Source organism: Crinia signifera, chromosome 3 (genome assembly GCF_055691185.1).
Source record: "Crinia signifera chromosome 3, ASM5569118v1, whole genome shotgun sequence".
Taxonomy (NCBI): domain Eukaryota; kingdom Metazoa; phylum Chordata; class Amphibia; order Anura; family Myobatrachidae; genus Crinia; species Crinia signifera.
The window spans coordinates 54,363,402-54,377,497 of record NC_139219.1 but is presented as its reverse complement, the minus strand read 5'-3'; the positions used below and the strand labels follow the sequence as shown (position 1 = coordinate 54,377,497).

Here is a 14,096-nt window from a genome sequence, read left to right as displayed (position 1 = left end):
TTATATATTACTGTATGTCAGTGTTTTTGGATGCAGTTGCTATTATGAATGCAGAAAAAATTAAATAAAAACCAAAAAACCAAAACAATGCGACCGGCGAGGGGGTTAAACGGTGGGAATTGCAGAAAACAAGCGATCCTCACTGTTTAACCCCCGCACCGGTCACTCACCCTATTCAACGCGGCAGGGAAATCCTCACTGTACTCTGACAAACAGCGAGGCTCGTGGCTAATGCAGGGAGCCCGCTGCATTTAGCCGCGAGTATCACTGTTTCAGCAGCTGCATACACCGTTTCCCGCTCAAAAATGGAGCGAGGGGGAATAGCATATGCAGGGGGGTCAGTTGAATACTGAACCTGTGAACTGTGACAGCAATATTAAGGAGTACTCTCCTTTCTTATTGCCGCCTGGACTGGCAGGAGGAGAGAAACATCTCCCAATGGGATTGCCTGTAGTATCTGTGTAGTATCTGTGACAGATAGGTAGGAAGTCACCTCTAGTCACAGTGAAGCCAATGCAGTCACTGTGCATCCCTGCTAGGTCATAGCAGCTCCACATGTAGGTGGAGATTATTGGAAGAACTCATTGAGGTTGAGTGGGATAGAAGGTGGATCCACTCTGTATATCAGTCCAACAACTATCAGCCAAGGCTGTTGAGAGCTGGCAAGGGCCTGGTCAATGGGGATGTGGCCAAATCAAGGAGGTGCTGCCATGTCCCCTAAAAAAAAAAAGGCAGAAGAAAACTGTAAGGAGGACAATGTCGCCATCCCCCCCCCCTTTCCAGTAGCAGTTAACTCAGGTATGCGCCAGCCTGTGCAATCAGTACTTTCTCTATAAGCACCCTTATTAGAAGCCATTAGGCACTCTGATAAGGGGGCGGAGCCTCTATTCATCGCTAGAGTGGGGCTACTAGACTCACATTAGACTATTACATTATAGGTGTTTTCAATATATTACTATGCATAGGAAGTATTGGCGGCACTCAGGTTTTAGAGAATAAATACTACTTAGCACATGCAGTGCTAGTAAAAGTTTACATTTATCATTGTAAATTTCCATCAGAATTAAGACATACAACAAACACATACCTTATATACTTTATTATGCATTTCATTTTCTTAGTAATACTGCATATACAAGAACATATAACCAGTATCAGTGGCGTAAGTTCTTCCCAGTTGCCCGTAGGCAAGATAAATATTGGTGCCCCCCCCCAAAATCTCAATCAGTAAGGTGTCCGTCTACAGTAAAGGCCCCCATACACTAGGGCGACTTGTCCTTAGGACAAGTCGCCCCCGACTTCCCCCTGAGCTTCCCCGGCTGCTCCCCGGGGGAGCTTGATTAGATTGGCACTTGATGTGCCATTTTTTACATGTGATAAATCATCTCGATTTATCACATGTAAAAAACCCGGGGAGCAGGGGGGGGGGCTACAGAGCAGGGCTGCTGGTGGGAGCAGGGGGGCTGGGGACGCTGCGGGGGACACATACGCTGCGGGGGACACAGGCGCTGCGGGGGACACAGACGCTACGGGGGACACAGACGCTGCGGGGGACACAGGCGGCATAGAGCCGGGCAGAGGCTCCCCCTGCCCGGCTCTATGTCACTGCCGCCTGTGTCCCCCGCAGCGTCCCCAGCCCCCCCTGCTCCCTCTACCGCCTCGCCGCCCCACTAGGTCCCAAGTCGGGTGGTCGGACGTGCAGCAGGTCCGACCACCCGACGCAGATCCGATGCGCACGGGACCGCGCATCGGATCTGAGGGGACATCAAAACTAGCCGATTTTGGTCCGATTTCGGCCAGATCCGACTGATCTGGCTGAAATCTGACCAAAATCGGCTAGTGTATAGGGGCCTTAAGACAAGCCATGGGTTTTAATACAGGGTGTGACACTTGCAAAAATTATGTTAGGGAGGGGGAGTCCACCTCAGAAGCGATAACGATGGCTTTCAATTAACTGATTCAAACAGACAGGGAATTAATCCCTTGGGAGCAGGAGCCCGGCAGCAGAGTTACACCTTTGACCAGGGCCAGAGCCACCACTAGACGGCTTTAGACATTTGCCTAGGGCGCCAGCCACTGGAGGGTGGTACTGAGCCTCCGAAGAAAGCAGGAAGAAAGCTGCAGCAGGCTACCAGTCCCAGCAGGGTGGAATTCATCACAGCAGGTGAAACCAGTGAGCCGTATGCCCCGCCCACCCCTCGGGATCAGCATTAAACCCACTGCCCCCCCGTGCTGGTCGTCCGAGACCCCCCCCCAGCTACCCCATCCGTGGCAGGTGCCCGCTGAACCCCCCCCCCCCCTTCCTGGTTTTGCAGAGACGCGTCCCACCCGCGTGTCGGAGCTTGGCAATCTGCAGAGGGGAGAACGGGGGGCGGGGGGGGGGTCGCCAGGGGCGCAGACAGGGCTGGCACCGGCCCTGTCTCTGACCAGTATTGCTAAGAGGAATCTACATATAGGATTCAGAATATTACCTGAACTGTGTCCCGTCAGTTTACGTGGCTCAGTTACTGTAACTAGACAGACAAATTAGGGATTTGATAGAGATATTCTCTGTGATTTTGCTGTTGGAAACCTTTTGATGTGAAATTCATGCAAATGAGAGACTTCTCTGCGTTCGTACTGATGTTTTATGCTTACAAAGTATTTCTTCATTTTCTGTAATATCTATTGTAAGCTCAATTCTTTCATTTCCCACAATTCATACTTCACAATTGCTTTGTAAAATTATTATTTAATGGCAATACTGCATTAATACTTGACTTTAAATTGACTATTCCATAAAGCAAGATACATTCACATCTATAAAAAATAATGTGGTACTTGTGTAGTTTCATGGCGCCGTGCTACTTCTGGTTTGTACGCTCGGCAAACTATCTAAAATAAACTAACTTAACTCCATGCCAACATGGATAGTTCATACCCCCACTATCCATGTTGGCATGGAGTTGATTTTAGATAGTGTGGCGAGCGTAGCGAGCCACCGAGCCTGCAGCGTGGGCAAGCGAAGCGAGCCCCGCAAGGGGACTCAGACGCACGGCGCCATGCTGGCGCTGTGAAACTACACAAGTACCAAAAATGTATCTAAAAAAAATTGCACAATATATAGTACTACTGTATTAAATATTGGGTGAATTGAATTAGTCAAACATCCAGGGCATAATGTACTAAGCATTGCATCTGCGATGCAGAATATCCTGCCACGTATTGCCTATATATACTTTCCCATACTGTATGTGCTTACAAATATGATTAGTACCGCAAAGAACAGTTCTCCGGATATGTCTTTTGCAATGTGTGGATTTTTGTGGATGTCTGGGTTTAGGACCCAGCAGCCCATTTGTGCATGGGCAAAGTGAAGTGGCAGACGAGGAGGAGCGGTATTTCTGAGAGAGCTCCTATTGGTTCCCTCTCACAGGGAGTTGCAGAAGTAATCCTATAGGCTTCTATTGGGTAACACCAACTACAGGTGGTTTTACCAATCAAGTCCAAGCTTTGTACATACAGGAGGTATCTGGATGGCTGCATACAGTGTCTTGGTGAGGGGTGGGCAATAAGTGGCCCTCTAGGTGTTGATGAACTACACATCCCAGGATGCCTTGTCTTATTTTTGTTATTTGGCCAAATGGCAAAACTAATGCAAGGCATGCTAGGATGTGTAGTTCATTAACGACTGGGGGCTCTCTTATTGCCCACCCCTGGTCTAGGTTAACAGTCAATAGGTTGACATACATATTGCTGGCAAGGTCAAAAGGTCAACACAATAGGTAATGTTCAACACATAAAAATGTCATGAGTTTTTCACAATCTTTTTAAATTTTTTGGACTTTTTCATACTTTTACATCCATGTGTTACTGTAAACTGTGCTGAGTGCAGCAGTAGTTGATCAAGGTACATGGGGCCTTGTTCACATTGACTCGCTAAGCAGCTAAAATTCACTGCATTGAAAGTGGGTAAACACCACCTGCTGGCACTGCAAGTGACCTCCACCAAATGTACTACCGCATTTGCAAGCGAATGGATGGGTATGCGCACACATCCATTTGCATGCATGTGTATTGCTGAAAAATTGTATCACCCATTTGCAAAGAAACGTCAGCCTAGACTTACTTTTATTTGCGAGCGCCTGGACTCAGACTGAGCGGGCTGCTGATGTCCTGTGCTGTCAGCCGCCCGCCCCGAGAAGACTTTGGCATGCATGCGTTTACACGTTTTTCTTGGCACAGTCCCCGTCCCCATGCTCCAGCCACCTGTCCGCGCCGATGTGTGCAAATGTCTCTGTGAGTGTAATACTCACAGAAGGCGTTTGCACAAATGGTCTGCACATGCGTATTTGTGCTGGTACGCATGCACATACCCGCAACATCTGACCCCGTTCAAATTCAGCTCATTACGAAGCAGGCCCATTGTTCTGAAGCAAGTACTCTATTGCGGGTCCACATGCTAAGGTGACAACACCTCAAAAACTGATGTCAACCTTTTCATGTGTCAACATTACCCAGATTGCCATTTTGCTTGTGTCGGCCATTTTCCACCTTGTGCAAGTCCATTTTGGCCCAACCTATTGACTGTCAACTTGACAACTATACAATAATACATAAAAATTCTGGAAACAATATTTTTTTACCACATTTTTGGCTTTAATACCACCCCTATTAGGCAAAGTAGTTTGGCACAGTTTTTTTTATCCTCAGTCTATTATAGCATTTAGTAGTCATTTGTTATTCAGAGTTCCATTCATTCAAATGAAACTATTCCAACTGAAGTTATACAAAGTCCCTAAAGAAAGTCCCAATAAATTATAGTCAATATGTACGGCCGTGATCTTAACAGCAGTCCACACAAGCCACACTAAGCTTATTGTTAGTTCATCAATTAAGATCTAAATACAATATCACTAGGTCTTCAAAGGTCCTATTCTATGCGTTTCTCCGCCAAGATTTGCAGTTAGTGATTTGCTCAGGAAAATGTTGGGACTGGTGTTGACCATAACAACACAATTCCACCCAAAATCCGTAACAAAGAGAACTGCATTCTGTTGTCTATTAGATGTGTCTGAATAATTAAAGAATAAACTTAGTTATTGGGTTGGCATTAATTAAGTATACATCCTGAGAGTAAGTGTTAAGGTGCCACAAAATACATATTATGGGTTCAGTGTATAATTTCCATTTCTTCCCATCTCTGTTACAAATATAATTTTCATAATTGTCATAAAAAAATGTAGTACAAAAACACAGGTTTCCCTAAAAAAATCAATAAAAAGTTCAATCTCTTTAGTTTCTGGGCAATTGCTTTGTCCTCCCACTTCCATGTGCTGTTTGCCAGCTTCTCTGAATTCATAGATAAAAGGTTGCTCTCATGATCCTTTTCTCTCTGCCTGGCCAGTAGCGTGCGTCACATCTCCCAGCTCATACCTAGGTGGCAGGTCTTCATGTGCCGCTAACATTAATCGGTCACTGTATTGGTGTAAAGCATTATCTCTGTTTGGCAGCTGTGCTCGATGAGTGGTAACTGGAGCAACAGAAGTCTTTGAAAATAAGCAGCAATTGAATTGTAACTCTTTGCATTACCTGATATAAGATTTATAGTGCACTGTAATATAATTCCGGGAATTTATTTACATGTTTAATTGTGTTTTTAATAATCCGTTCATGAAAATAACCTGTACTTACATTACTACTGTTACAGTGGGGCAGATGTATTAAGCCTTAAAGAGAGATACAGTGTGGTAAACCTTACAATTGGCCCCCAACTGTCATGTTATAGATTGTGTTTGGAAAATGACAGTTAGGGACTAATTGGCTGGACATTAATCACTCTTTGGGGTATATCCAATTAAAGTCGGATCCATTCCGACATGCATTTGTTGGAATGGATTCTACGAGCCCTATTCAATGCAGCCAAATCTGACTGTCAGATTTGGCTGCTACTGCTCACCCAGATGGTGCCGGGACCGGTTGAGCGACGGGAGGAAGCGGCGGGAGGCAGACGGGATGACGCCATGTGAGCTGCTGCTGCTGCTTACCCGGTGCCGACCTCCCTGCCTCATCTTCTCAGTCTGACTTTTCTTCAAGTCGGATTGAGATTGTCGGAACCAGGGGCCAAAACCTGTTGGATTTGGCCCCTTTGTGACAAAAGCATATGGATCCCTGGCTTTTCTGCAAATCCATGAGGTTTCCGACAGGTCGGAGCATTCCGACCTGTCAGAAAAAAACCTTGTTAAATAGGTCGGAACCTCTTCCCACCGAAAGCAGTCGGAATCTGCTGTCTTTCCGACAAGATGGTAGTTTCCACTGTAATTGAATATACCCCTTTATCACCCTTGCGTTTATCTCTTTTAAGGCTTAATACATCAGTCCCAGTATTTGTATTACTTTTTACTATTTTTAGATGGGGGTTTTTTTGGACTGAAAAATTGTGATAAAACATGCAATTATATATTTCTTACATAGGCTGTGTTCAAGCAATAGCTTCAAAAATGCTCATTGATATTTGCATAGTTACCGTATGCATGCCTTCACAATTTATGACCAAGATTCTAGAGTAGATTACCTTAATGACAACATAGTCTTTTTTGTTTGGGCAATTTTGCTGAATGTAGGACAATTCTGGCTATGTCAGCTGTCACAAAACTAGTAACTATGAAAAATGGAGGTTATTTTCTAATATTTCAAACCAATCACTGTGTATCCTTCTTGCAGAGACAAAGGCTTAATATTGAAGAAGATTGATGGGGATTGGGGGGGGGGGTTCCCTATCAGGTCTGGCAAAAATGAATTCTTCAGTCCTGATGGATATATTAGCAAAGCAAATGTTTTCACAAACACTTTGCATCCTTGTTGATGGATATTTCTGTCATAACATGTCAAGCCCAACTCGGCAGAATTTACCATTATGGTCTATGAGAAGTGGCAAAGCATCAAAGTGGCTGAGGTTAATGGAAGCACCGTAGTTGCAGAGATAAACCAGCGACAAATAGTCATTTGAAAAAAAGACGACGTGGGGTAACCATATAATATATTTGGCTGTCAATAGCATTTTCAAAAAAAACTTAATAAACATGCTTTAGAGATATTAAAATGATAAAATTTAATAGGTATTACTTAAGAGCATTTTAAACTTCTAGGCAACTCTTATGAACGTTCGGCAGGTACAGATGTGTTGATCTCCTCCCTCCGGCAATGTCCCCTGGAGCAGACTGCACGTCAGTCTCTCTCTGCTTGCCTGGCCGTCTCTTCTAAGCATGTGCGAGATTTTGCTACTCATGGGAGATCTCCTGTGCAGCCCGGAGCCAGCACAGGGAGAGCGCTGTCCTGCCTATATCACCAAACTGCAGTTGTTGAAGATGATATAGGCAGGAGGTGGAACGTCAGTGCTGCTGCCTCTCTCGCCCGCTCCACACATGGCACTGAACAGTGTGTGCTAAGATAGGGAGCATAGGCGAATCTAGAAATATGCTAATGGGTGGTCCTAGAACATAATGTATTTTGCGCGCGGCTTTGAAAAAAGGGGGCGTCGCCTAATTTCAAGGGGGTGTGGCTTAATAGGGGCAAGTCACTCCGGGATTTTCTAACTGCTATGAGGGCATGCCCAGCGCTTTGTGACCAGCTTTTTTAAATTGCATTAGAACCGGGAAAACTATAACTACAATTACAACATTTTAAATATAATGAATAACCTTGCACTTAAGATAGTTCATTCATAACAGACAACATTTTTAAATTCAATGTTTTTTATTTTTGTATGTCACATACAAAGTTTTATGAACATCCAAAACTTTTTTTTAATATGTTAAATAGCATATAACAGAATAAACATTTCACAATATGTTTTATTTTTAAACCATAAATATCTGTACTCTTTAATTCTTACTATATATTTTTTACATTTAGAACAGGATTGATCCTCTGTCCCCAGGATATATTTAGGTATTGAAATAAATAACAATTATTATATAACTATTTTTCAAAGGTAAGGTGCTACCATTGTCAAAAAATTAACAAGGAAAGAGACAAAAAGTGCATGTTTATGGTGCATGAAGAAAGAAGCAATATAAAATATTACGGTTATGCATTAAACATGAAATGCTCGACAGTTGCACCACCACCAGCCCTTGTCACCTTCCTCAGGCCCTCAGCACCTTCATCACATTCCTCAGCCCTTCATCACATTCCTCAGTCCCTCAGCACCTTCCTCAGTCCTTCATCACATTCCTCAGTCCCTCAGCACCTTCCTCAGTCCCTCATCACCTTCCTCAGTCCCTCATCACCTTCCTCAGTCCCTCATCACCTTCCTCAGTCCCTCATCACCTTCCTCAGTCCTTCCGTCACCTTCCTCAGTCCTTCCATCACCTTCCTCAGTCCTTCCGTCACATTCCTCAGTCCCTCCGTCACATTCCTCAGTCCCTCCGTCACCTTCCTCAGCCCTTCGTCACCTTCCTCAGTCCCTCGTCACCTTCCTCAGTCCCTCGTCACCTTCCTCAGTCCCTCGTCACATTCCTCAGCCCTTTGTCACATTCCTCAGCCCTTCGTCACATTCCTCAGTCCCTCGTCACATTCCTCAGCCCTTCATCACCTTCCTCAGTCCCTCATCACCTTCCTCAGCCCTTCATCACCTTCCTCAGTCCCTCATCATCTTCCTCAGCCCTTCATCACATTCCTCAGTCCCTCATCACCTTCCTCAGTCCTTCATCACCTTCATCAGTCCCTCATCACCTTCATCAGTCCCTCATCACCTTCTTAATATTGTATACTGTACATACATGATGCCCATTATACATATGCCCCACAACGTGAAGCTCCATAATACATATGCCCCACAGCGTGATGCTCATTATACATATGCCACATACATGATTTCCATTATACATATGCCCCACAACGTGAAGCTCCATTATACAAAAAACCCTCAGCATGATGCTCCATTAATCATATGCCACACACCGTGATGCCCATTATACCTATGACCACAACGTGAAGCTCCATTATACATATGCCCCACACCTTGATGCTCATTATACATATGCCACATACATGATGCCCATTATACATATGCCCCACAACGTGAAGCTCCATTATACAACTGCCCCACAGCGTGATACTCCATTAATCATATACCACACACCGTGATGCCCATTATACATATGCCCCACAATGTGAAGCTCCATTATACAACTGCCCCACAGCGTGATGCTCCAGTATACATATGCCACACACATGATGCTCATTATACATATGCCCCACAACGTGAAGCTCATTATTAATGAGCATCAAGGTGTGGGGCATATGTATAATGGGCATCATGTGTGTGGCATATGTTTAATGACTCATTAAACATATGCCACACACATGATGCCCATTATATATCAGTGAAAAGAGTTTGCAGGCTAGAGTCACAGGCCGCTAATTTACCTACTGCGCACAGTTTAAAAAGAAAGTTTACAGAATGCAGGCATTAAATAGGAGCAGCGGCGGTGGCGGCGATAAATGAGCCTGGCATGAGGCAAGGGAGAAGGCGCGAATTCTAGCGCCGGGGACGTCACCTAATCCAAACAAGTGACCTCCTGCCGCCAAGCGAGGAACCGCTACACAGCGGGGGAGCGGCAGGAGGTCACTGCCGCAAAGTAAGGACCTGGAACCCAGCGCTGGGAAAGATTAAACTTTTTTTTTAAACCATTGGTGGCCACTGGTAAAGATTACAGCCTTTTAAAAATAAAAGCCATTGTGGGCACGGCCCCTGCCCAGTGCCAGGCCAGCCCAGCAATGGCTTTTATTTAAAAAAAATAGCTGTAATCTTTCTCAGTGCCCTGCCCAGCTGCACTGGGAAATATTAACTGGGCAGTGGCCATGCCCACAATGGCTTTTACAGTATTTTAAAAAAAGGCTGTAATCTTTCCCACTGGCCTGCCCAGTGCCCAGCAATGGCTTAAAAAAAAAAAAAAAGTTTAATCTTTCCCAGTGGCACTGGGCAGGGCAGTGGGAAAGATTACAGCTATTTTTTTTAAATAAAAGCCATTGCTGGGCTAGTGGGCTGGCCTGGCACTGGCCGTGCCCACAATGGCTTTTATTAAAAAAAGCCATTGTGGGCATGGCCCCTGCCCAGTGCCAGGCCACCCAGCCCACTAGCCCAGCAATGGCTTTTATTTAAAAAAAAAATTGCTGTAATCTTTCCCAATGCCCTGCCCAGTGCCACTGGGCAGGGCACTGAGAAAGATTACAGTCTTTTTTATTTTTATTAAAGACATTGGTGATAGGCATGATTTTACACTGAAAAATTTGTCTTACCAGCGCCCACTGCACTAGTGGCAGAGTGAGTGGAGCCTCGAGGTCAGGTGCCCAGGACCAGGAGCCGGCCGGGGATCAGTCTAGATAGAAAAGCCACAGCACTGGCAGGCAGTCACTCAGGCGACCCCCATGTGCTGGCTGCTGGCTGTGATGCTGCTCCACACAACCACACCGTGCGCGCCAGCTAGCACCCGCCGCAGCAGCACAGCACGTGCAGGAGAGGGAGGACACCGCGTCACGCTGTGAGACGGATGGAGGAGGAGGTCACGTGGCGGCGGCGCAAGCTCTGCAAAGGACCATGGGAGGAGCTGCGTGCAGTTGGGCATGTGCGCAGCCCTCCCGTTCAGGGTCCTGCCTGCAGTGGTATCGATAATCCGGTCATAAATAATATTTAAAGCTGCAGGCACCAATCTAATGGGTGGTCCTGTGCACCCCCGGACCACCCCTTAGATTCGCCTATGCTAGGGAGAGAGGCTGTGCTGCAGCAGGAGCCTGTCCTCTCTACTCACACTGCCCAGCTAGCTGCAGAATGGGAGGGGGGAGCAGGACTCAGACCCCTCCTTCTGACCTGGGCCTGGGTAAAAAGTAATGATATCCTTTCTCCCCATAACACTGCTTAATACATCTGCCCCTAAAGCTCTTATTCCATAGTTGCTGAATTAAATTGGTGTTGTAATTGCTTGCTATGTTTTGCAGTTATATGGTGAAAGGTCCACCAGCTATTCACAATGCATCACCATTGTGATCTGGAATATGTGACAGTTGGTGAAAGACACCCACTAAGCAGGGTTTTGTCATCTGTGAAAAGGGAAAAATGTTCTGCCCAGACATGTCAGCTAATTGTTATCATTATTATTATATTTTTTATGACAATAATACACAAATAATGTTAATATGTAGTTATGTAAAAAATAGTATAAACAGTGAAATCTGATGTCATTATTTAGAATTGTGATGTCATCACTTTAATGATCAGTGGGGACAAATGTAGTACAAGCTATAATGTGATCTCGTATGATTTTTGATCTGTTTATAAGCACTACAGTTGTTCCACGGGTGGGATTGAAAGGTTGATAGGTCGACCAATTTAAAAGGTTGACATGAACTTGGTTGACATTCACAAAAGGTCGACAAAAGCAAAAGGTCAACATGCCAATGGTAGACACAGGAAACGTTCAACACAATGTCGAGATGAACCCCAAATTAGTGTCAGCCATCACCTTGTTTCGGGCACACTATCATAATCTCACTCTATGCCGACATGGATCGTGAAGTACAAGTTGGTTAAAAAAATTTTTTTTTAAAAACATGAAAAACTCATGTTTATCTTTTCCTGTGTAGACAATATAGGGTACTTGTGAGTTATCTGGGCGTCCGATTTTTTGATTGTATGCCTTAAGTTAAGGCATACAATCAGATGCGATGCGATGCGATATCGCATCGCATCGCATCGCATGCGACCATCGGATGCGATGACCCGATTTTTCCATAGGAATCAATGTTAAAATGGACTGAGTCCATTTTAACATGGAATTCAATGGGAAAAAGGGGTCCTTTTCATACCCCTACTATCCACGCTTCGGGCTCGGTGGCTCGCTACGCTCGCCACAGGTTTATATCCAACTCCATGCCCACTTGGATAGTAGGGGTATGAAAAGGACCCCTTTTTCCCATTGAATTCCATGTTAAAATGGACTCAGTCCATTTTAACATTGATTCCTATGGAAAAATCGGGTCATCGCATCGCATCGCATCGCATCCGATGGTCGCATGCGATGCGATGCGATGTCCCGATCCGACCCGATTTAAAAATCGGACGCCCGGATAACTCACAAGTACCCAATATAGCATTCATAGTGCATTCATATAGCATTCATAGTGTTCATTCTAGCACCCGCCATCTTTGAAAACCCATGCAGTTCCTCTTCCCTGCCTAGGGTGTCGCTGTCTGCTGTGGTTTTTCTAGCACAGGTCTGGTTTGCATATCAATGCTGATATGCAGACCACACTGTTCTAGAAGCACTACAGCAGACAGCGACACCCCAGGCAGGGAAGAGGAACTTCATGGGTTTTCAAAGATGGCGAATGCTAGAATGAACACTAATTAATTTGCTAGTTAAAGCATATTTCTGCAATTTTCTATGGGTGAAATATAGCTCAAATCGATTTAGATATATTAAAAAGCGAGAATCTTGAAATTAATAAATTGATAAATGTTTTACTATATTTTGAATTTGTTATTCTGTATGTTTTTAATGATTGTGGAGTCTTGAGGCTCGCTTTTCTCTATAAGCATTTACATATTTTCATTTGTGCTGGATGACTATCTAATGCAGTGGCTGCAAAGGAAAAATACTACACCATAAATTAACAGAATGTTTTATCTCGGTGCATTAATTATTGTGTTTTAGTTCTGTGCGTTTATCAAGAGGATATATAGCATCCCTTTCCTGCAGGTACTGAATTTGAGTGCAAATAATGATATATAACAGGGGCATATGTTCATCTCAGTCGCCCAGAGGCAAGTTGTAGTTTGGTGCCCCCCACCCTAAATACGGTGTGTGTTTCACAGCGCAGGCTGAATGGTAGCAGGTAGGGGCCATCCTGTACCATATTCAGATGTTAGCAGGGCTTTTGGTATAAAGCCAATTAACTACAGGGGTGCCACAGAGATCCATTGCAGAAGATCTAACTGAGAACCACACGTGCAGGTGCCCCTTCAGTGGTTGAAGCCCAGAGGCTGGAGCCTCCATTGGTAGTTACAACCCAATATATATATAGATATATAGATATATATAGATATATATAGATACTGTGTGGGGCACTCAATCACTTCTAGTACTTTGCTCCAGTGTCTTCCAAAACAATAGATGCAGCGTGGAAAAAATGGCGGCACTTGGAGACTTGCAGTAAAAAAACAACTCTTCTTTATAAGTACATGGTGCAAAACATACCAACGTTTCGGGAAGACCCCGTTATTTCTGCTCCTTGATAACGGGCTCTTCCCGAAACGTTGGTATGTTTTGCACCATGTACTTATAAAGAAGAGTTGTTTTTTTACTGCAAGTCTCCAAGTGCCGCCATTTTTTCCACGCTGCGATATATATATATATATAGATATATATATCTATATATATATATATATATAGATATATATATATATATATATGTTGTTACAGTTTGTGTGCAATATGCTAGTTGATACATTATTTGTATTAAAATATTTATAATCATTATGGAATTTAAATAATCGTTTCTGTTCTTTGATCTTACAGATGGATCGTATAATCTTCTGTGTTTTTTTGGAAATCGATTACAAAATATATAAAAGAAAATTGGCTGAATTTTTCCCGAAAGGTAAAGCGCATTACTTTTATGTTATAACTGATGTTTGCATGATTTTGTTGTCAGCTTATTAAACACTCGTACATAAGTATAGACACATTTAACACTGCATTTAATTTGTTTCATGTCACTGGCGTAACTAAGCCACCGCAGCCCCCGCCATGGCGGGGAGGCGCAGAGTAACTATGGGCGCCTGGGGGGCTGCGGGGCTATAGTTACATGCTGCGCTGCTGCCCGGCCGCATCTGCGGTCACTGCCCGTCACTCGCTCCCGGCGCCGGCTCCTGCTGATAATGAAAAGTGACACTTAGAAAATGGCTGCCCCCGTATTGCAGACAGTTTTGGCAGCCATTTTCTAAGAGTCACTTTTCATTATCAGCAGGAGCCGGCGCCGGGAGCGAGTGACGGGACAGTGACGCAGATGCGGCCGGGCAGCAGCGCAGCGGTGACTGAGGGAGACAGTGACCG

The 14,096-nt window shown here is 44.5% G+C and overlaps 1 protein-coding gene across 3 annotated transcripts in view; it reads left to right on the top strand.

The window, feature by feature from the left end:
- The window catches only part of MACROD2 (mono-ADP ribosylhydrolase 2), a 1,799,128-nt gene that overhangs the window by 1,584,769 nt on the left and 200,263 nt on the right, over positions 1-14,096 (top strand). For all 3 annotated transcript variants that reach the window (XM_083175826.1, XM_083175824.1, XM_083175825.1), the window contains exon 9: positions 13,560-13,641. In XM_083175826.1, coding sequence (XP_083031952.1) covers positions 13,560-13,641 — 82 coding nt within the window. The remainder of the gene's footprint in view (positions 1-13,559; positions 13,642-14,096) is intronic.